The 24,063-nt window shown below is 34.9% G+C and overlaps 1 protein-coding gene across 10 annotated transcripts in view; it reads left to right on the top strand.

Annotated features, from left to right (window-relative positions):
- The window catches only part of GPHN (gephyrin), a 538,290-nt gene that overhangs the window by 324,538 nt on the left and 189,689 nt on the right, over positions 1-24,063 (top strand). For all 10 annotated transcript variants that reach the window (XM_027552205.1, XM_027552200.1, XM_027552202.1 and 7 more), the window contains one exon: positions 14,106-14,240. In XM_027552205.1, the coding sequence (XP_027408006.1) occupies positions 14,106-14,240 (135 nt within the window). The remainder of the gene's footprint in view (positions 1-14,105; positions 14,241-24,063) is intronic.

Here is a 24,063-nt window from a genome sequence, read left to right on the forward strand (position 1 = left end):
TTTATTAGGATGCCAATTGTTTTTTTCCTAACATTGACCATTGAGTAATATTGTGGACTGATTGTGTATATATTTGTTATAAACTTGTAGTAATCATTACTTGGGTAAAAAAATGTATGTTCTTAACAGTTTTTCAAAAAGATTGCTATTACCAATAAGGTAAATAGGAAGTTATATTAAAAAGTTCATAGACTTTTTCAACCTGGGAAATAGTGTGCACTGTGCTTTAACAGCTAGAGCCTTGGCATTAGATAGTTTCTGTTCTGCTAGATTCTACATGATCTGTTTCTAGATCCTTCGGTTACCATCTCTCTCCCTCTCCCCATTGCTCACTGAATTTACATTCAGCTTTGTCTTGGCTCTGGGAACATGCTGTTACCACTACCGAGAAGCTCTTAACCCCACTCTTTGCCTGGCTAACTTCTGTTTATCCTTTCTGTTCCAGTTTCAGTGTCTCATTAATCACAGAAAGACTTTACTAATCTGCCTTCTCCTATCTAAATTTTTCTCGTTATTCTCTCTCATGACACCTTGTTATTTTCCTTTATAACACTTCCACAATTTACAACTATATATTATTCATGTGTTTGATTTCTATGGGACTTCCCTAGTAGCTCAGATGATAAAGAATCCACCTGCAATGCAGGAAACCTGGGTTCAAGTCCCTGGGTTGGGAAGATCCACTGGAGAAGGAAATAGCAACCCACTCCAGTATTCTTGCTTGGAGAAGCCCATGGACAGAAGCGTCTGGCAGCTGCAGTCCGTGGGGTCACAAAGAGTTGAACATGACTAAGCGACTAACACTTTCACTTTGATTTCTGTATATGTTATCTATAATATCCATGAGACGAGGATCACATCTCTTAGTTTATATGATTAATCCTGGAGGAAATCAGTGCTGAATATTCATTGGGAGGACTGATACTGAAGCTGAAACTCCAGTACTTTGGCCACATGATGTGAAGAACTGACTTATTTGAAAAGACCCTGATACTAGGAATGATTGAAGGCAGGAGGAGAAGGGGATGACAGAGGATGTGATGGTTGGATGGCATCACCGACTCAATGGACATGAGTTTGAATAAGCTCCAGGAGTTGGTGATGGACAGGGGACCCTGGAGTGCTGCAGTCCATGGGGTTGCAAAGAGTCAGACATGGCTGAGCAACTGAACTGAACCGACATCTGGCACAGTTTGACTCATAGTATATACCCTGTATGAATATTTGTTAACTATATTTTATGAAAAAAATATGAAACACCATCCAACTAAGTTCATAAGACATATAAAAAACCAAAATATATTTAGCATTCCCATGATTTATAAGAACTTTTACATGATATAAACAAATAATCAACATATTCTCTCCCTATACTAAGCAAATATATTAAGCAGCTATAGTAATAATGATAACAGACAGCTTTTAAATGCTGATTACGTAGCAGACATTTTTCTAAGAGTTTTAGACAAGTACACAATCGGAAATTGATACTGGAATACAGGTGTTAGCAAGTTATAACTTTTTATTTTCCTGGAAGGCAAATTTATATGAAATAGCACATTATAATAAAAACTCTGATTAAGACCATTAAGAACAACAAAAATCCTAAATAATTTTAGTAAGTGTAAATAATTGTTAAGAAACAAACTCATGAATATTTAAATTTTTACAGTTATTTAAAAACGTCTGTTATAGACATACTTCATAAGATCTCTGTCTAGACAAAATCATAAAGTGTGGCTTTTCTTTATAAATATGAATCATAAATTCTTGTGGGTTTTTTTTTTATACCATTGATTTTAATCAAAATCCAGGTCCTCACATATATTCTTGTTGAGTTTCATTTTGCTACATTTAACTGATCAGTCCACCCCAAGGAGACTTTTTCAAAATCTGTATAAGACATCTGATATTTTATGCAAATAATGCAAATATGTTAATCATGTTGTCACTCAAGTCAGTTACAGAACATTTTTTTAGGATAGGCTATTTCACATGCTATTTCAGTTCAGTTCAATTCAGTCGCTCAGTCGTGTCCGACTCTGCGGCCCCATGAACTGCAGCACGCCAGGCCTCCCTGTCCATCACCAACTCCCAGAGTTCACTCAAACTCACGTTCATCGAGTCAGTGATGCCATCCAGCCATCTCATCCTCTGTCGTCCCCTTCTCCTCCTGCCCCCAATCCCTCCCAGCATCAGTGTCTTTTCCAATGAGTCAGCTCTTCGCATAAGGTGGCCAAAGTACTGGAGTTTCAGCTTTAGCATCATTCCTTCCAAAGAATACCCAGGATTGATCTCCTTTAGACTGGACTGGTTGGATCTCCTTGCAGTCCGTGGGACACTCAAGAGTCTTCTCCAACACCACAGTTCAAAAGCATCAATTCTTCGGCGCTCAGCTTTCTCTCACAGTCCAACTCTCACATCCATACATGACTACTGGAAAAACCATAGCCTTGACTAGACGGACCTTTGTTGGCAAAGTAATCTCTCTGCTTTTGAATATGCTATCTAGGTTGGTCGTAACTTTCCTTCCAAGGAGTAAGCGTCTTTTAATTTCATGGCTGTAATCACCATCTGCAGTGATTTTGGAGCCCAAAAAAATAAAGTCTGACACTGTTTCCCCATGTATTTCCCATGAAGTGATGGGACCAGATGCCATGATCTTCGTTTTCTGAATGTTGAGTTTTAAGCCAAGTTTTTCACTCTCCTCTTTCACTTTCATCAAGAGGCTTTTTAGTTCCTCTTCACTTTCTGCCATAAGGGTGGTATCATCTGCATATCTGAGGTTATTGATATTTCTCCCGGCAATCTTGATTCCAGCTTGTGCTTCTTCCAGCCCAGCGTTTCTCATGATGTACTCTGCATGAACTATGTACATGCTATTTAGGATAGGCTATTTCACAGGCTACCAGAAAGCCTATTGGTTAATTGCTTAACCAGCTGACATATTTCTCTTACAGCCCATCAAAAGCCACTTTGTCTATCTTGTTCCAAGAACTTTTTGAATTCTTGTCAAATATATGGCTTGTCAAATATCTTACAGAATTCAAGATACTCTGGTTTGATAGTTTTGTTCTTTAGTAAAATTTTCATAGTGCTTAATCATATAACTTTAATTGGTATTCTGACCAGTATTAGAAACTCTGGAAAGACATGTGATTTTTTTTTTTTTTCTGAAAGAACATATTTAGGCATTCATATGTAATCTATTTTTATTATTAGTTCAGATCCTGTACTGTACACTTGGATGTGTAATAGGATTTTTAAGAGAGTTCAGCCTACCTTAAATATCTCTAAACAGAGACATTACTAGGAAAGGTTTTATATGATATAGCTAACCACCAGGCTAGACAAGGACTTCAAAAGCTTCACCATGGAGATTGACAAATTGTTGTTATGAAAGCCATGTTTCTTTATATATGGCTGTTTTGGGAGACTCACTTCAATTATTATAAGTTTGATCACTAGCTACCCAAAATTTAATCCAGATAACAGGTCTTCTATTGTATTAGTCTTGCAACTTTTCTGTTAGTTTAAATATTTTTTCAAAATAAAAATATTAGGTGGTAAAAACAGTGATTGAAAGGGAAAATGTCTGCTCACTTAAGAATTTCTCTAGCATCAAGATACAAAGTTGTGCGTTTGTTGATATTCTTATTAGCAATTCAAAAGACAGAGTTTATAAAGAAAGTGATATTTTGGCTAGGTACTCTAATTTTGATAATATAATTCTCCATTTCTTTTTTTAGAAGTGTTTGCCCAATCAGTGAAAACAGCTTTAGAACAGAATACCTACATAACTAGAAATAATCAGATCCTAAGAAAATAGGTATTCCAATTATAATTTCCCTTCATGAGGAGAATTCTATTGTTTAGTAGTTCACAGTTGAAATTACAGTACATATCTACACAGGATTTGATATCAACTGAAGCAAATTGTTTTCCCTATGTTCTCAGTTGCATAAGATAATAGGAATGTAGACGAGTGCTCTTAAAAGTAGGAATGTTATTTCTTTTGGAAGTTACTTGACATTTCTGTTTATTTGTGCTGACTTACCATGCAAATTCTGCTTGCTCTAAGTGGAACCCCACTACTTTAGCAAGGCTTTCATTCATCTCTTACTAATTCCTTTTTTTTTTTTTTTTTTTTAATTTTACCTGGAGGATAGTTGCTTTACAATGCTGTGTTGGTTTCTGCCATACATCAACATGAATTAGACACAGGTGGATATACCCCTCCCCTTGAAACTCCCTCTCGCCTCCCATCCCGTCCTACCCTCCTATGTTGTCACGGAGCACCTGCTTTGACCTCCCTGTATCATACAGAAAATGTCCACTGGCTCCCTATTTTACATATGATAATTTATATGTTTCCACACTACTCTCTCAGTTTGTCCTACCCTCTCCTTCCCCTACTATGCCCATAAGTCTGTCCTCTATGTCTGCTTCTCCAATTCTGCCCTGCTGATAGGTTCATCAGTACCGTCTTTCTAGATTCCTTATATATGCATTTATATATGATATTTGTTTTACTCTTTCTGACTTGCTTCACTCTGTATAACAGGCTCTAGGTTCATCCACCTCATTAGGACTGACTCAAATGTGTTCTTTTTATGGCTGAGTAATATGCTATTGGGTATGTGTAAGTATGTATGTATGTATGTATATATCACAACTTGTTTATCCATTCATCTGTTGATGGACATCTAGGTTGCTTCCATGTCCTAGCTGTTGTAAATAGTGCTGCCACGAACATTGGAGTACATGCGCCTCTTTCAGTTTTGGTTTTCTCGAGGTATGTGCCCAGTAGTGGAATTTTGGGGTCATATGGTAATTCTCTTGCTGGTTTTTTGAGAAATCTCCATACTGTTCTCTATTGTGGCTGTAACAATTGCAATTTTTAGAGCTTTACTTTTTTTTTATCTCCTCATTTCCCCTATTCTCTCTTGCGTATTATATTAAAATAAAGATCACCAAGGCTAAACTGTCCTTTCTGCTTAAACTATTTTTCTGAGTTAATGTTTTATTCTATTCTTTCTATCTCAAGAGAGCCTGTAATTCTGTTATTAGCTTCTTCAACTTCTTTATTATCAAAGAAAAAATTATTCACTATCAATTCTGTACAAGACATTATGCTCCTTTTTTTGAGTTCTCCCTAGCTGTTGAGCATATTTACCACTTCTTAATTTTTGAAACATCCCTCCCAGAAGTTTCATTACTAAAACTTTTTTTTTACTATACAGTAGTACATGAGTACATTCTTTTTATTAAAACATACAGATGAAATATAGGTAAGATTAGCATCCACCTGAATCATCCTCTCATCTCATTCTCATTTGCGTTCACACATCCCCAGAAGTAAATGCTTTTTAGTAAATTAGAGGGGTATCCTTTAAAACTTTATTGTCTTTTTCTGTACAAAGGTAGTAAATAAAATCCGAACAGTTTGTATGTGGTGTGTGTATGTGCGTGTGTGTATTTAATTAAGAGGAGAGAGAAAAGTGACAAGCTGTTTCTAAAATTTATATAGAACAGAAAGTGCAAAGGATCAAAAATAACCAAGATCCTCTTTGAATAAGAAAAGAATAAAGTGAGAGGATCTGCTCTATAAATAGCAAGACTTAAAATGTTATAAAGTAGTACATTGCTGGTGCAAGAATTAACACTTTGATCAATGAAACAGAAGAGAAGCCTGAAAATACCAACACATGGACACTTGGTATATAACAGAATTTGTACCACACATTAATGAAGAAGCTCTTTTTTCAAAAAATGATGCTGGGACCACAAGCTGTCCTTATGGAAAAAGAAAAAGTGAAATCGATCTCTTATCCCATATAATATCCAAGAATCAATTCTAATTTTTTCAGAGACCTAAATATGAAAGGCAGAACTATAAAGCTTTCATAGATTTATATAGGACAAAATCTTCGTTGTAACGGATCAGAGACTTCCCAGGTGGCACTAGTGGTAAAGAGTGAAAGTCGCTCAGTCGTGTCCGACTCTTTGCGAGTCCATGGACTATACAGTCCATGGAATTCTCAAGGCCAGAATACTGCAGTGGGTAGCCTTTCCCTTCTCCAGGGGGTCTTCCCAACCCAGGGATCGAACCCAGGTTTCCCACATTACAGGCAGATTCTTTACCGGTTGAGCCACAAGGAAGCCCTGCCTACAAATACAGGAGACATAAGAGATGCAGGTTTGATCCTTGGGTTGGGAAGATCTCCTGAAGAAGGAAATGGCAACCCACTCTAGTATTCTTGCCTGGGAAATCCCATGGACAGAGGAGCCTAGCAGGCTATAGGCCTTAGGGCTGCAAAGAGTCAGATACAACTGAAGTGACTTAGCTTAGCAATGGATTAGCAAGGATTTCTTTTTCAATATAATTGAAGTAAGATTCAGCATTTTTAGGTGTACAATTCAATGGCTTTTGGTACATTTACAATGTGTGCAAGCATCACTGGAATCTAACTCCAGAATATTTTATCACCCTTCAAAAATACCACACCCAGTAAGTAGTCACTGCCCGTACCCCTGCCTCTCATCCCATCAGCCACTAATTTGCGTACTGGTTATGTATTTGCCCACTCTGAACATTACACTTGAGTGGAATCATGCAATATGTGACTGTTCATATCTAGCTTCTTTCACTTCACATCATGTTTTTAAGGTTCATCTGTGTTGTAGCAGTATCAGTACTCTGCTTTATAGCTGTAAAATATTCCATTGTATAGGTATACCATCACATGTTGTGTAGCCATTGATGAGTTGATAAACATTTTAGTTGTTTCCACTTTTTGTTTAAAAATAATGCTGCTATTAACATCTGTGCAAGCATTTGTTTGAAAATCAATCTTTAATGCTTTTGGTTATACACCTTGAATAGAATCGTTGAATCATATGGTAATTCTGTGTTTAACCTTGTGAGGAACCATCAAATTGTTTTTCACAGAGCTGCAACATTTTGCAAATCTAATAGGAATGTTTGAGGTTTTCAATTTCTCCACATATTCAACAACGTTTTTTATTTTCCTTTTTTAAAGAGATCAGGGCCATTGAGTGGGTGTTAAGTATCTCATTGTGGTTTTTTGTTTTTAATTTTATTTTATTTTTAAGCTTTACAATATTGTATTAGTTTTGCCAAATATCGAAATGAATCCGCCACAGGTATACCCGTGTTCCCCATCCTGAACCCTCCTCCCTCCTCCCTCCCCTACCCTCCCTCTGGGTCATCCCAGTGCACCAGCCCCAAGCATCGAGTACCGTGCATCGAACCTGGACTGGCGACTCGTTTCATACATGATATTATACATGTTTCAATGCTATTCTCCCAAATCTCCCCACCCTCTCCCTCTCCCACAGAGTCCATAAGACTGATCTATACATCAGTGTCTCTTTTGCTGTCTCGTACACAGGGTTATTGTTACCATCTTTCTAAATTCCATATATATGCGTTAGTATACTGTACTGGTGTTTTTCTTTCTGGCTTACTTCACTCTGTATAATAGGTTCCAGTTTCATCCATCTCATTAGAACTGATTCAAATGTATTCTTTTTAATGGCTGAGTAATACTCCATTGTGTATATGTACCATAGCTTTCTTATCCATTCATCTGCTGATGGACATCTAGGTTGCTTCCATGTCCTGGCTATTATAAACAGTGCTGCGATGAACATTGGGGTACACGTGTCTCTTTCCCTTCTGGTTTCCTCAGTGTGTATGCCCAGCAGTGGGATTGCTGGATCATAAGGCAGTTCTATTTCCAGTTTTTTAAGGAATCTCCACACTGTTCTCCATAGTGGCTGTACTAGTTTGCATTCCCACCAACAGTGTAAGAGAGTTCCCTTTTCTCCACACCCTCTCCAGCATTTATTGCTTGTAGACTCTTGGATCGCAGCCATTGTGGTTTTGATTTGCATTTCCCTAATTACTAATGATAATGAACATCTTTTCATGATCCTTGTTGGCCATTTCTATATCTTCTTCAGAGAAATGTCTATTCAAGTCATTTCACTCATTTCTGAAAATGAGGTATTTTATTAATGAGTTATATTTTGTTGTTCCAGTGTAGTTATTCTTTGTATATTCTGGATACTAAACTATTGTCAGATATATGGTTTGCAAATATTTTCTCCCGTTCTATTGACTGAGAAAAGAAGAGAAACGAAGGCAAAGGAGAAAAGGAAGGATATATCCATCTGAATGCAGAGTTCCAAAGAATAGCAAGGGGAGAAAAGAAAACCTTCCTCAGTGATCAATGCAAAGAAACAGAAGAAAACAATTGAAAGAGAAAGACTAGAGATCTCTTCAAGAAGATTAGAGATACCAAGGGAACATTTCATGCAAAGATGGGCTCAATAAAGGACAGAAACAGTATGGACCTAACAGAAGCAGAAGATATTAAGAAGAGGTGGCAAGAATACACAGAAGAACTATACAAAAAGTATCTTAATTACTCACATAACCACAATGGTGTGATCACTCACCTAGAGCCAGACATCCTAGAGTCCAAAGTCAAGTGGGCCTTAAGAAGCATCACTATGAACAAAGCTAGTGGAGATGATGGAATTCCAGTTGAGTTATTTCAAATCCGAAAAGATGATGCTGTGAAGGTGCTGTGTCCAATATGCCAGCAAATTTGGAAAACTCAGCAGTGGCCACAAGACTGGAAAAAGGTCAGTTTCATGAAAATCCCAAGGAAAGGCCATGCCAAAGAATGTTCAAACTACCACACAATTGCACTCATTTCACACGCTAGCAAAGTAATGCTGAAAATTCTCCAAGCTAGGCTTGAATAGTACTTGAACTGAGAACTTCCAGATGTTCAGTGTGGATTTAGAAAAGGCAGAGGAACCAGAGATCAAATTGCCAACATCCACTGGATCCTAGAAAAAGCAAGAGAGTTCCAGAAAAACATCTACTTCTGTTTCATTGACTATGCTAAAGTTTTTGACTTTGTGGATCAAAATAAACTATAGAAAATTCTTAAGAGAGATGGAAATACCAGAGTACCTTACCTGCCCCCAAAACCTATATGCAGATCAAGAAGCAACAGTTAAAACCGGACATGGAACTATGGACTGGTTCCAAATTGGGAAAAGAGTTTGTCAAGGCTATATATTGTCACCCTGCTTGTTTAACTTCTTTGCAGATTACATCATGTGAAATGCCAGGCTGGATGAAGCTTAACCTGGGATCAAAATTGCCGGGTGAAATATCAGTAACCTCAGATATGCAGATAACCTTTATGGCAGAAAGCAAAGAGGAACTAAAGAGCCTCTTGATGAAGGTGAAAGAGGAGAGTAAAAAGGCTGGCCTAAAACTCAACATTCAAAAAACGAAGACCATGACATCCAGTCCCATCATTTCATGGCAAATAGTTGGGGAAACAATGGAAACAGTGAGAGACTTTATTTTCTTGGGCTCCAAAATCACTGCAGATGGTGACTGCAGCTATGAAATTAAAAGACGCTTGCTCCTTGGAAGAAAAGACCTAGAGAGCATATTAAAAAGCAGAGAGATTACTTTGCCAACAGTGTTCCATCTAATCAAAGCTATGGTTTTTCCAGTAGTCATGAATAAATGTGAGAGTTGGATCATAAAAAAGGCTGAGCATCAAAGAATTGATGCTTTTGAAGTGTGGTGTTGGAGAAGACTCTTGAGAGTCCCATGGACTGCAAGGAGATCCAACCAGTCCATTCTGAAGGAGATCAGTCCTGGGTGTTCTTTGGAAGGACTGATGCTAAAGCTGAAACTCCAGTACTTTTGACCATCTCATGCAAAGAGTTGACTCATTGGAAAAGACTCTGATGCTGGGAGGGATTGGAGGTAGGAGGAAAAGGGGACGACAGAGGATGAGATGGCTGGATGGCATCACTGACTCGATGGACGTGGGTTTGAGTGAACTTCGGGAGTTGGTGATAGACAGGGAGGCCTGGCGTGCTGCAGTTCATGGGGTCACAAAGAGTTGGACACGACTGAGCGACTGAACTGAACTGAACTGAACTGAATAGCTAACTGTCTAACTATCAATAAAATGTAATAAAAATTAAAATATTCTGTTCATCAGAATACGTGATGAAATTGGAAGGCAAGCTGCATAGTAGGAATAGATATTTATACCATATAAAACTGATAAAGACTTGCTATCCAGAATAGATACAGAAATGTAATAATTAAGTAAAAAGAATGACTCATAAAGGGAAAATTGGGTGAAAGACTTGAACTTTACAAAAGAGAACATCTAAATGGCTGGTAAACAAATGAAAAAGTGTTTACTCTTATTAACAATGAGGGAAAAAGAAAGCCACTTTAGGATATTTTTACTGTCCATCACATCTGAAAAAATATTACTGACAATACTAGGTAGAGCTAAGTTGTGAAGTAAGACAAATTGTTACTATTTTCTTTTCATAGACTTTTAAATTGGCTTAATCAATTTGGGAATTTGTAAAAGAAGATATTCACAGCCAGCAACCAGCAATTCTGTTTCTGACTGTATGTATCCTGCTGCTGCTGCTAGAATTAATGCATATGGGAATTATGATACATGACCAAGAGTCATTGATAATGTCTCTAAAAAGGGAAAATTACGAACACTCTGCAACAGAATAATGGGCTTCCATTATTGATTTTATTTATTATTTAAGAATTCACAATGATGGTTGAGAATTCCTTTGCCAGTGCCTTAGTTATCCTCCATGCTCATTCATCAGTGCATTTATTCCAGATGTTTATGACTCTCCTAGAGAGATCTTTCCCATTTGTATTTCCCCCTTGTCAAATAGACCTTTATTCCAAGCACCAAAGAAAAGAATATTAGTGAATGTCTTTCTCTCCCCACAAATTTCACTGCTTTATCATCCCCACTTGCTTCCTCATTTCTACTTTTTCTTGTTTACTTTAGTATCTTATATAATTGTATATCTTATATAACTGCTAGTTCCAAGGGCATCTTTTCACCTCTCATCTTACTCCTGTTCTCTCCAATAATTGATATTTTGTAACATTTAAAAGTTTCTTCTCTTTTCTCTACCCTTATGTTTACTCTGTCTTGATTTTCCTCTTTTGTCTCTCACAATTTCTTAAACTAGGTAGACCAATAATTTATCTTCCAAACTGAAATACTTTCATACCATCAACCTTTGGTCTTTTACATATTTTCCTTGGATGACCTGAAATATTTGCATGACTGAAACTACCACCTTCAATGATCATTCCCAAAGTATATGTCCAGTCTAACTTTTTCATCACTCCAGACTCATATTTCCAATAGTTTATTGTATATTTCCAAACTAGTAACCCAAAAGTATATACATGACAATATTTTTAATTTTTATTCATTTATTTATTTATATCTTTTGCTGTGCTAGATCTTCATTGCTGTGTGGGTGTTCTCTAATTGACATGAGTGGAGGCTAGTCTACCAGTTGTGGTGTGTGGGCTTATCATGGTGTCTTCTCTTGTAGGGCAAAGGCTTTGGGCATGCAGGCTTCAGTAGTTGTAGCACATGGGCTCCATAGCTGTGGCTCCTGGGTTCTAGAGTACAGGCTCAATAATTGCGGTGTACAGGTTCACTTGCTTTGTGGCATGTGGAATCTTCCTAGACCAGACATTATCCCCTTGTTATCAAACATGTATCCCCTGCATTGACAGGCAGCTTTTTATCCACTATACCACCAGGGAAGTACCTGTTCCTCACAGTTTACTTTTACCTTCTCCCTCAAATTTCCTACTGTTTTGTTTACTGAAGGGGTGGAGGTGAAGTGTGTGTGTGTGTGTGTGTGTGTGTAAGTCTGGAAATCACACATGTATACTACTTTGTACAGATGCTTCATTAGGCACTGGACATACAGTAGTAGCAAAACCTAGTTCCATCATCATGACAGTGCATTCTGGTATGAGAGATAGACACTGACCAAACTAGCACGCATATAAATGTAGTGTAAGTGTGGGTAATTTCCATGAAGGAAAGAAACATGGTACTATGTGAAATACAGTAGGGGCATTTGACCTTGTTCTTCCCAATACTTGGCCTTTTTTATTAGATGTAAGTGGCACTATATAGCTCTTCTAAATTGGAGAAGAGCTTCTACCTCTGTTTCTTAAAATATTTATTGAAATTCAGTATTTAAGTGTACTAGCAAATGGAGCCATTTTTCTTCTCAGAATTCCCACTGCTTTTCATCATATTCATATATTGTTCATAAATCACAAAAATTAAGCCCAGAAATTGTGGCAGTACCTTTAGTATTGAGGATGTAGGTATGGAAACTAAATGAAATAGCACCTGAGGAAGTAGTATTTCCTTTGTGAGAAAGAGATGATATGCAAAGATAAGGAGCACCTTTCTAGTCACAAAGTCTGGCTGCTGTTTTCTTTGTACATCCTAAGTAATATTTTGGTTGAATGTTAATTGCTTATTCTTTCATCATACATATTTCCCCTCTTGTGCATAAAACTTGGAAGTGGTCAGCTTGTCATTTTGAGATTAAAAGACTTATACTCACTAGTACTAGCCCAGAATATGAACTAAATTATACATAGCCCTAAATAACAAATTTTATAATCAACATAAATATTAATAATTTTAAAGACAAATAATCCACAGTATTTGTCCTACATTTGTATGTTTTTACAGTAGTGATGTTCACTTACATCAGTTAGTGTATAACATAATAATAACATAGCTAATATTTATGAAGTATTAACTACTTGTGCTAGATAATTTATATGCATTATCTTATTTAGCCCTCAGCAGTAATCTGGTGAGGTAAATGCTATCATTTATCCACATTTTTTAGATAAAGGAAATGACAGTTTAAAAATTATATCTATCAGTATCCCAGCAGAAGTCACAGCATACCTAAATGGATAATTGTGAAGAGTTTAATAAAGGACTATGATATTTATCAAAGCATGGGAAGATTTTAGAAAAGCAACAAGATATGATTCAGCACCCTGGAACTAGTAATAATTGGTATCATTAATACTCCTAGACCTAATGGGGCAAAAAAGAGAGCAGGTAATTGGAATCCAGAAAAGAGCTATAAGCACAGGTCATCTAACAGGGCCTCTAATCTTAGCCAGCCTACAGTGACCTGCTGGAGAGGAAGCCAAGGGAATAAATATCAGACCTTATTGTCCCCCAACTCTTCAGTTTCCTGATAGTACTTCTTACCTGAGCCAGCTAGAAATCAGAGAGCACAAAATAGCTTGTTGATTCTGTCTATACAGTTTAGCTTGGTGCAGAGAGAGTAAAGAAGGGTGGAGAATGAATCTGAAAGGGAAATGGAAGATATCTAAGAATTAAATAGGTGTTAAATGACAGAGCCAGTATATGAATGCCAAACACTTTACTCCTCTCTACAATTCTATACTGCCTCATAAAAAAGCTTTGATGAAATATTATTTGAAATTTTATTTGGCCAAGGAAAATATATTGAATCTGAAGATTTCTACCTTATCCCAAATTTTTGGATGCAGTCATACTTAATAAGTGAGACCAAATATCTGAGAGCTGAGCGGCAAAGGGTGTTCAGTCATTAAGTGTCTGACTCTGCATCTCCGTGGACTGCAGCATGCCAGGCTTCCCTGTCCTTCACCATCTCCTGGAATTCGCTCAGATTCATGTCCATTGAATCAGTGATGCCATTCAACCATCTCATCCTCTGCCACCCCTTTCTCTGGCTTTCAATCTTTCCCAGCATCAGGGTCTCTTCCAGTGAGTCAGCTCTTCACATCAGGTGGCCAAAGTATTGGAGCATCATCTTCAGCATCAGTCCTTCCAATGAATATTTGGGGTTTATTTCCTTTAGGATTGACTGGTTTGATCTCTTTGAAGTCCAGGGGACTCTCAGGAGTCTTCCCCACCACCACAATTTGAAAGCCTCAAGTCTTCAGCACTCAGCCTTCTTTATGGTTCAACTCTCACATCCGTACATGACTACTAGAAAAACCACAGCTTTGACTATATGTTGACTATATGCGCCACCTGCCCCCCCCACCCCACCAAAAAAAAAAAAAAAATGTTTGCTATGGGTATTGATTTTGCATGTTATTGGTATTTTCAGCACATTAAACCATACTTGTTCCTCTTGTTCAGATTCCAGACTCCATCATTTCTCGTGGCGTTCAGGTGCTCCCACGAGACACAGCCTCCCTCAGTACTACTCCTTCGGAATCTCCTCGTGCTCAGGCTACATCTCGCCTTTCTACAGCTTCCTGCCCGACACCAAAAGTAAGTATAGTTCCTTGGCACCTTACACCTGCTCTGCTATGTACATCTGGGAAAACTAACCAGTATTTCCCTCTGCTTGTCAAGGTTGGATTGCATGCAAGATATTACAATGAAAAATTAATGGGCTGTAACATAGATATCACCTAATGTTTCACAAATTGTTGTATTAGGCCAACAAGAATAGAAATTTCATTCAAAATGCCTACTACCTCACAGCTATAGGTATCAGCTTCTGTAACTCCTGTTTCTTTGTTGTAGAATTCTTATTTTTTAGCATACTTATTTGTATAGATACGCAGTTATTTATTTATGCAGAGGGTGAATGTGTTTCTGGCCAATAAACAGCAAGATTAACAAAATAAAATGATGTCACCAAAAGGATTTTTTTTTTTTTTTTTTGGCTTGTCCAGGCAGGGGTAACTCCTTGCTCTAGTATCATTCCAAATTTTTTCAAACATATTCAACTTGGAATGTTGCTGCCTAATATTTGGAAACAAATCTAAATTGATAGAAAGTTTTAATGCCAACCTTTGGGGGAGGGAGGAAGTAGCTTAGTATTTATTTTTTATAATTTTTCCCAAGTACTGAAGCAGTGAGCCAGGGAGAGGATTAGATATTCATTTGCTGCCTGACATTTTCATGTGTGTGATAAACTGAGTAGCATACCTAATTATGACTATGATACTTTTTCTTAGAATATCTCTTCCCTGTAAAGTTAGTCATTTCTAGTTTCAAGTTTCCATAGGATGGATCCACTTTTGGCATCAGAAGCAAACAGTGACATTCCTTCTTATTTAATAGGATATGATTTTAGCTATCAGGCTATATAGTAAATTTATTTCAGAAATCTGTAGGTAATTTTGCAAACTATGACTTTTTCACTGTCATCAGATTTAAGGATTTATATAACTACCTTCCTCATCCAGCTTTTCTATGAGTTTTACGAATGTTATTGTTGAATTTAACTGGAAGTGGTCTCAGTCAGTTCTTGAAATGTGTAGTGCAGTTGCTTTTACATTCCATGCTACATCCTTTTTAGCAGTCTTCAGAGTGTGAACTGTTGCATATCATTTTTAGACTTGTGTCAAAAGTCACTGATAATTGTATAGTTTAAAAAAATGAGGTCTTAAATCTTCATGAAGAAAAACTATAAAAACATTCTAGATATAAAATGTTTGTTATATGTTTATACATTGAATGCCAGCCAGCTGAATCTTTAACTGAAGGAAAATGGAGTTATCAAGACATAAATTGGGTAGAAGAATCTCATCCATATCTTACAAATTTTTAAAACAGAATGATTTATTGTTTGACTTCACTAAATTCCAGCTGTATAAGTTTACTCATTTATGAAGTCTGGGAAACAATTAAAGCTAAATGTTAAGTCCACTATAAAAGACTACTCATTCATCAAATATTAAGACCTTAATGATTGGAATGTGGAATTATCTAAGACAGTACATTTTTCTTAGTGTTTTACTGTGTACATAAATATTGAAAGCTAAGTATTATCTAAGTTCTTGGACCTTTTTAAAACTTTGGAATTACGTTTTAATTACTAGGAGAATATTAAATGCAGTTAATAAATGCAGTTATTAAATACAGTTTTAAAAATTGCTCCAAAATCCACATTTATTATTTTGCTTATTTCAAAACCTTAGGATAACAAGTGGCTTGTCTTGATATTTTTCCATAGATAACACTTAGCTGTTCAAATTGACAATGAATTCAAATAAAACTTTTATTTCAAAATCTTTTTTTTTTTTTTCTCAGAAATTTTTCTTCTGTATTTTTGCCTAGGAATATGATTCTGTTTCTTTTAAATAATTTTACCAACACGAAAATGTAACCTCAAAGATAAAATTATTGCTTTGGTGTTATTTAATTTTAAAATTGAACTTTTAAGGTTGAATCAGAGTAGTAATATAATAGAAAAACTAATTTGAATACTTTTTAAAAAGAAGTGAAGACAATCAAATTACTCTTCCTATTGAAAATCTCAAATTATAAGACTGTTTAATTAATGTATGCTAGATGTTTTAACGGAGAAGGCAAGGCAACCCACTCCAGTACTCTTGCCTGGAAAATTCCATGGACAGAGGAGCCTGGTAGGCTACAGTCCATGGGGTCACTAAGAGTCGGACACGACTGAGTGACTACACTCTCACTTTTCACTTTCATGCATTGGAGAAGGAAATGGCAACCCACTCCAGTGTTCTTGCCTGGAGAATCCCAGGGACAGGGGAGCCTGGTGGGCTGCCGTCTAGGGGGGGTCACACAGAGTCGGATACGACTGAAGCAACTTAGCAGTAGCAGCAGCAGCAGCAGATGCTTTAACATGTATTTTTATATCAGTGATAGATGTAACCTCTTCCTCCATAGAGTTTACAGTTTAGTCAAGGTATGCTGAAACAAATAGGTATTTTTTAAATAAATTTATTTAAAATAACCTTTAAAAATTATATTAAATAAAAAATAAAACCTTTAAAATAACGTAAAAATAACCTTTCAAATTATAATAAATATACTTTTATAATAACAATAATGATACATTGAAATTCATGCTAAGAAGTGAAAAAATGTAGTAGAAAGTAAAAGTAGGGAAATCTCAGATTGGATGATCAGAGAAGGCAGCTCTAAGGAGTAGCATTTCACCAGGGACATGATAAATGATGAACACAAAATAACAGCTTTTTTGCCAGGTGGAGGTTTTGAGAATTACGTTCAGCACTAATGACCACTTTAATGGTAGTATTCACTAATCAAAAACTCTCTGTAAAACTTCATTAGTACACGAATAACCTAATTCAATGAGTTCAAAATCCAACTTCAGATCAGTTCTTTATTTTAAACAGTGATTTTTTCCCTTTTGCATACTAAGTAAAATTCAAGGCCATAGGTTTTAGCACATAAATATATTCTAGATAAATTAATTTTATAGCCTAAAAATGTAAGGCAGAGAAGAAATTAAAAATGAAGGTCAGGGTTCTAATTTAAATTTTGGGTAAATGATGTTAACTATACTAAGGAATGAAAAAGCAAAGGAAAATTGTTAATGCATTTTGGTTTTGAATGTTTTCAGTCTAAGATATGACACATCCAGGAATGTTATCTTGCACAAAATCAGAACACAAGTTGATTCTGACATCATTATTGTTACTACATCTTGGATGGAATGTTTATAATTTAGTACATATTACTGTTAGCCAAACGCCATAAAAATCCCCCTCCCATGTTTCAGATTAGGCACGCAATCTGTCATGTGCAGAAAAAAACGTGCAAATACGTTTTCCTTACATTGGAAATACAATACAGTCTTAAAAGACCAGCACTAGAAAGAGCACTTGACTTGATATTAGAAGCCCTGGTTTCAAATACTGGCTTCTCTACCTAATAACTACACTGCATTAAGCAAGTTGTTCAACTTCTCTGAGCTTTTTGTCTATAATAAAACTGGTAATCCTTGCCTGCCCAACAGGGTTATTAACTTTTAAATAAGTCTTTGCCTGGTGCTGGGAAAGCAGTGGTGGGCAAATAACACTATTCTTGGCTTTGCGACAGATAAAGCAGGCAACTATAAAGTATAATAAAGTCTAATAAATTTTATGATTTATCAGCAGAAATACAGAATACTCTGGTAATAACCATCAGAAACACTTATCCTAGTCTTTGTGAAAATACAGAAGGGTTAAATAACCAAATTATGATTAAAAACTAACAATTCCAACATTTTCCTCTGTAACATTTTCTCACGGGCAGCATTTAAGCTGAAAACTTCCTGTCCATTTGTATGTATGCATCTATTCCTATTAGGTCAACAGCTATAATGTTGGTATTACAAATTATTTTGCATTCACATTTTATTTGCTCTCTGCAATGTTTTATTCGATTGTGCTTTAATCCATTAAGATTCTCCACCTATAGTGAAAACATGATCTATCAAGCAAACCAAGTCTGGATTTCCTTTTCAGTACACTCGTCACAATCTCATAAAGACAGGGCATTAACTTTTCTAAAGTTCCATATAGAATGGCATTGTCTCCAGCAAAAATTTGTTTGTTGGGATGACATAATATTTTTCTGTATATGGGGAAATTCATTTCTCCTTAATATCAGATATTTTCTTTTCACGAAATCTGACTGAAATGAAAAGTGATTTTCACTCCTTTAGCTTGAGAACTCTGTGAAATGTATTTTAACAACAAACTTGAGATTTTAGTCTTACATTGCCCTAAGTAAAATAGTACCTAAGCCAAAAAGTCAAATAGTATATAGATTTTATGAATGGGCAATCTCTAGAGGACTCAAATTCTAAAATAGTAATCATCTCCCAAAAAATGTTTAGCTAAAAGAATAATTCTGTAACAAATTCTGTTTTAAAGTGAGTATGATTCACAAATGAAATAAGTTCTGCTTTTCAGTTATGAAACTTCTTTCATTTGTGAATTTCAGTTATGAAAAGCAGCAGCATCTCTTTTAGAATCAAGAGGCTTGATGTAGAGAATAATGACCAAAACTAAAAAGAAAAAAAATCCAGACTTTCAATCAATTCACCACTCCCTATCAATGTCATTAAAAAGAGAATTTTTTACAAAGCCCAGTTCAATTTTCCTTTTATTCCCTAAGCATCTGAAGTTTGACTGAAATAAATAGATGAATAAAGATAATCTCTGCACATACTCCCTTGTACTTCAGAGTTTAGAATAGAACTTTGCGCACAGACTAATCATCATGTTATTTTTTTCTCTTCTTAGAAAGAAAATATAAATTAATTTTCCTAACTAAAGTTTATAAAATAATTTTTAAATATATATTAAAGTATCCTTATGGAGTATGTGTTCCTTTAATAATAATGTCTAATCTTATATTCAAACAAAATGCAGAATTATAACCTCTCTAGGCTTCTGTTATTGTCCTTTGAGCAAAAGAACTTAGATTACTCTGGATAAAGAATATTTTCTTAACTCACAATTTTTAATGTATATATCTGAAAGGAAGTGGATTCCCTTTACATATAAAAATGGCATTATTTGATCTAGTATCAAGGTAATATTTTCTCGTGAGTTTTTTTCCCTAGTGATATTGGTTTTTACCAACTAGTTTATATTATCAGTACTTTCCTTTGTGAATGCCAAGATGATTGTGTAATATGGCTAGTTCATTGTTTCCCAAGTCTTCGGAGACTCAATAAGTTCTACAAATCTAGCCTGAATCAAGACACTAACTGAGGCCTGCAAATTATTTTCCACTGTTTTTGAGAGCCTAAAGATAGTTAGTAAAACTACACTGACCATTAGGTTTCTTTGCTTTTGTCTGAAGTCATATCAATATTGGCACATCAACAACTGTTCAGCTGTTAATGACATTATAGAAGTGTATGGGTTCTACATGTGGAGTCAACAAACACCAAAAAGGTTGGAAAACATTTTGAATTAATAGTTATTAATGTAATTAGTGTAATTAGTTATTAGTGTAATTAATAGTTACACTAATTATTAATTAGTGTAATAAAATGCATCTCTGGACATAAAAATATAAGTTTTGGTTAACTATCTCATGGAGATGAGGGTTGCTGAGCAATAATAGTCTCAACTTTGTTGGTCAGATCCATCAGTTCTCAAACTTAATGGTCTCAGGACCCCTTCACATGCTTAGGAATTATTGAGTACCTCAAAGGCATATTTATGTGAGTCATAGCTGGTGATATTTATTGCACTGATAATTAAAACTTAGAAATTTTTAAAAAGTTATTTATTTACTTTAAATTGAGAATAAGACCTCTCTATGTTACTTTAAATAATATTGCTAAGGGTAAAAATAATGTTTTCCAAAATTTTTAAAATCTACTAGAAAGGATGACGTTGTTTTACATTTTTTCCTATTCATTTCAATGTCTGGATTAATAGTCGACAGCTGGATTCTCACATCTGCTCCTGTACTCAGTCTGTTGGAATATGTTGTTTTGGTTGAAGGAAACAAATCCAGCCTCACACAGTTATGTGGTTAGAAAATAAAGGAATATCTCAATAACGTTTTCATATAATTGTGGATATTCTTTGACACTACAACAAAATTGTTCAGTTGATAATATATTGAAAGTTAGTTAAATTGTAGAATTTAGCATTGTCAAGGGCCATTTCATACTCCAATATATTAAAAATTTTTGGACATACTGCCATATATGAAATAGATAAACAGAGACCTACTATATAGCATAGGGAACTGTATTCAATATCTTATAATAACCTATAATGAAAAGGATCTGAAAAGGATATAGAGAGATATATGTATAAATGAATCACTTTGCTATACACCTGAAACTAGTGCAGCATTGTAAGTCAGCTATAGCTCAATAAAAAGTTTTCATTCTGGAAAAAAAAATTCATTGGTCGGTCCTGAATGTTTAATGGATCTTATATCCAGGTATGTTTTTTGTAATGTATTTTTTGATCATATGGAAAATGTAAGTTCTTCCAAATGTTTACTCTATCAAAATTCATTTTCATTAATCTAACCACCAACTCATTAAAAACTCCTTGGAAGCATTGGAAGCTCATGGTGATATCCATTGTCCATAATTTTAATTTTTGCTTAAAACATAGAGTTTTTTCTTTGGCCAAAAAAAAGCCAACAAACCCTGTTTGTTTTCCCCAAATTAACTGTCTCATTTCATTCATTTTCAAGAAAATGTCTATCAAACATCTAAGTCTGAATAGTCATAGTTTGTGAGACATTCTTTCAAGCAAAAATAGTGTTCTGTGCAAAACCTGGCTAGTTCAGCTTGCAACTATTGCCTAAGTTCTTTAACTTGAGACACCCGTCATTCTTTGTTATACAGCAGAAGTGTTTTATTTCATTCTTCCTATTTGTCACACTCAACAGACAAATTTTAACTAAATTGAGTTAGTATTTACTGTTTCATTGAGAGGACAATGTTAATGAAACTGTTAGGACATAGGGGTGAATAATACAGTAACTATTCACACTATTTGTATCAACTGCCTAGATTTCTACTGTAGTACCAAACCACCATTGCTTTTGTACATCATTTCAAATGTCAGTATAGTGTTAGAGGCAAATAATGTCTTGGTATTATTATTAAAATCATTTGGCCTTGTGGACCCCTGAAACAATCTCAGGGACCCTCACAGGTCTGTGGAACAGACTTAAAGAACCACTGGTATAATCAAATGAGTGTAGTGCTTTATGTTTCTTACAAAGCATCCTGGGTCTCTTTTGTTTAGACCATGTTGCAATGGTATTCTCATTCCAGAGATCTTATCCTTTATGTCAATGACCATCAGTACCATGCTTAATATAAATGACTCACCCTGACTCTGATCCAGATTAATTCTAGGAAAGGGAACAGTTTCTCCTCCCTGACTCAAAACAATAGAAGACTTCACAACGTCTTTTGAAGATAACAACCAGAAAATACATCTCCAGCTAGCTTTACTCATTTCCAGTGTGAAACTACTTCTATATTTGTACAGCAACTAACGTTTCCCTAGAATCTCCTTTCTACTTATAGGTACAGAGAGAGTCCTCTTTTAAGCTATAACCTAGTTGATGGAAGATAATTTTATTAGGGATATCTTTGGGGATGACTTCCTTTTTTATAATTAGTTTGGAACATTTAAAATTGGTGAGATTTTTTTAAATAAAAATACAGTTTTCAGCTTTCTAAAAAATCATGTTAATATTACTGGGCGAGATGACATATATTAATACTCAACTGGCTTTATTTGTTCCCTCCAGGCTACTTTACTTGTTTGCATTAATTGCCTGGCTCCTAGAGACTTTTGAGTAACTTATTTCTACTCTCATTCATTATTGTCTAGTTTCTCCTCCTTTATAACAACATTTGTTTTGCTATTTATTCTAGTTTGATAGAAAAACAGATTTTTGAGACTTCAAATAAAGGGTTTTCATATCTTTTCTTATAGGAAAGGCAAGGCACTTTCCAGTATGGTAAACTGTTTCATATTTTGAAGAAAACTAAAATCAGATAATAATAATGTATTTTAGCTGTGAATTTTGAGTCTACAAATTATTTTAAATGGTTGTTAGTATTCTTAACATTCTTAACATTCTGCTGAGTATACAAGACTTACCTTGATTTTTGTTTCTTCATTCATCTGATTAAACATCGCCTCTACCTTTATGTACAATGAAAATTGAAAATGGAATTCTCTCCATCCTTTTCTTAGCATTTAATGTTCACAGAATTAATTTATCATTGAAACTAAGTATAACTTAACTGTGAAATGTACAATCACCACATTGAAATCTGAGCTGCAAATGAAATTTGATTAGCTCGCCTGAGAATATATAGTTAACAAGAAAGTATTAGCTAATAGTTAACAGTTTTATAGGTTAGACAGTCTACAAGTGCCATGCTCTTTTTTATTATTATTATTTAAGAAAAGTAATATACATGATCATTTTAGAAAATTTTAAAAATTAATATAAGCAAAAACAAAGAGAATTCCTGTAAGACCACCTTTAATAACAGCTGTTAAAACTCTGCTTATATCATCCTGGGTTTATTTTCCTATGCATTCAAATATTTTATATAAATGGATCATGATAAGAAGGCAGTGATTAAGAGCTCAGGTTCTGGAATCTGACAGGCTTAGCCTTGAATCTCAGCTTTTTCAGTTACTATATGTATGGCTTTCAGAACATTACTTCATCTCTATAACCTTAATTATCTCATCTGTAAAATGAAAAATAATAATACCATTTGCCTCAGGATTAATTTAAGGTTTAAATTTTAAAATACATATGAATCATGGACTACAGTGTTTGAAATATAGGAAATGATCACTAAATATTAGCTGTTGTTATTAAACTATAAATATTATAACCTATCTCATACATTTAGTAACATTCTTTCCTTTCTATGTCATGAACATATTTCCATGTTTTTAAATTATGTTTTACAACATTAATATCAATCTTTGTTCAGTATTCTAATTTGTGGGTATAGCATAGTTTTTTTCACCAGTCCCTATTTTGCATATTCTAGTTGTTACCTATTTCCTAGTCTTACAAATAATGCTGTGATAATCTTCTGGAAGTTAAATGTTTTAGAGTCTTCTCTTAATTAAACATAGCAACTTGTATTAATTCTACCTTTGTTGGAAGTATATGCTAGACTTTTAGGCCCATGGTTCCCATAATTCATATGGATCATTTTTGCATCTTCATGAATTCAATTTTAATATTCTGGAAGAAGCAGTTTCTAGCATATGTATTTGATTGATCTACTGATGGATGTTTAGAAATTATAGATCCAAAGTTATTTGAAAAGTCAACAATATTGAGTATGTATAAGTACTGCTCTTTCAGGCACTAAATGTTGAGCCCTGGTCTGCCACTTTATAACTTTGTTAGAACTAGTAGACCTCAGTTTCTATATCTGTAACATCATGATAGTAAGTTCAGTAGCCTCTAAAACCCCTGTAGGCCTATAATTCTGTTCCTTTGAAATAAGTTTCTATACTGACTGAATAAATATTATCCTTTGCTTTAGCCCTTCTCTCTGATATTATGTTAATGTCCAATTAATGTAAAATAATTTACATTTATTTCAGCTTTTCCATTTCATGCTGCTACATAAAGATTATTAACTAAACTATTATAACTTTGTTTAAGATCCGTTTCATTTAGTTCAAGCTTTGTCTTTATTAAATGGAATATTGTTTTCTCTTGGTATTCACTAGCATTTTGTCTAAGTTTTGGATGATAGGGACTGAAAGCTCTAGAAATACAAGGAATAATTAAATTAAGAATACTGTCTTTCAGCTTAATTTAATAT

This window comes from Bos indicus x Bos taurus, chromosome 10 (genome assembly GCF_003369695.1).
Source record: "Bos indicus x Bos taurus breed Angus x Brahman F1 hybrid chromosome 10, Bos_hybrid_MaternalHap_v2.0, whole genome shotgun sequence".
In the NCBI taxonomy this organism is placed as follows: Eukaryota; Metazoa; Chordata; class Mammalia; order Artiodactyla; family Bovidae; genus Bos; species Bos indicus x Bos taurus.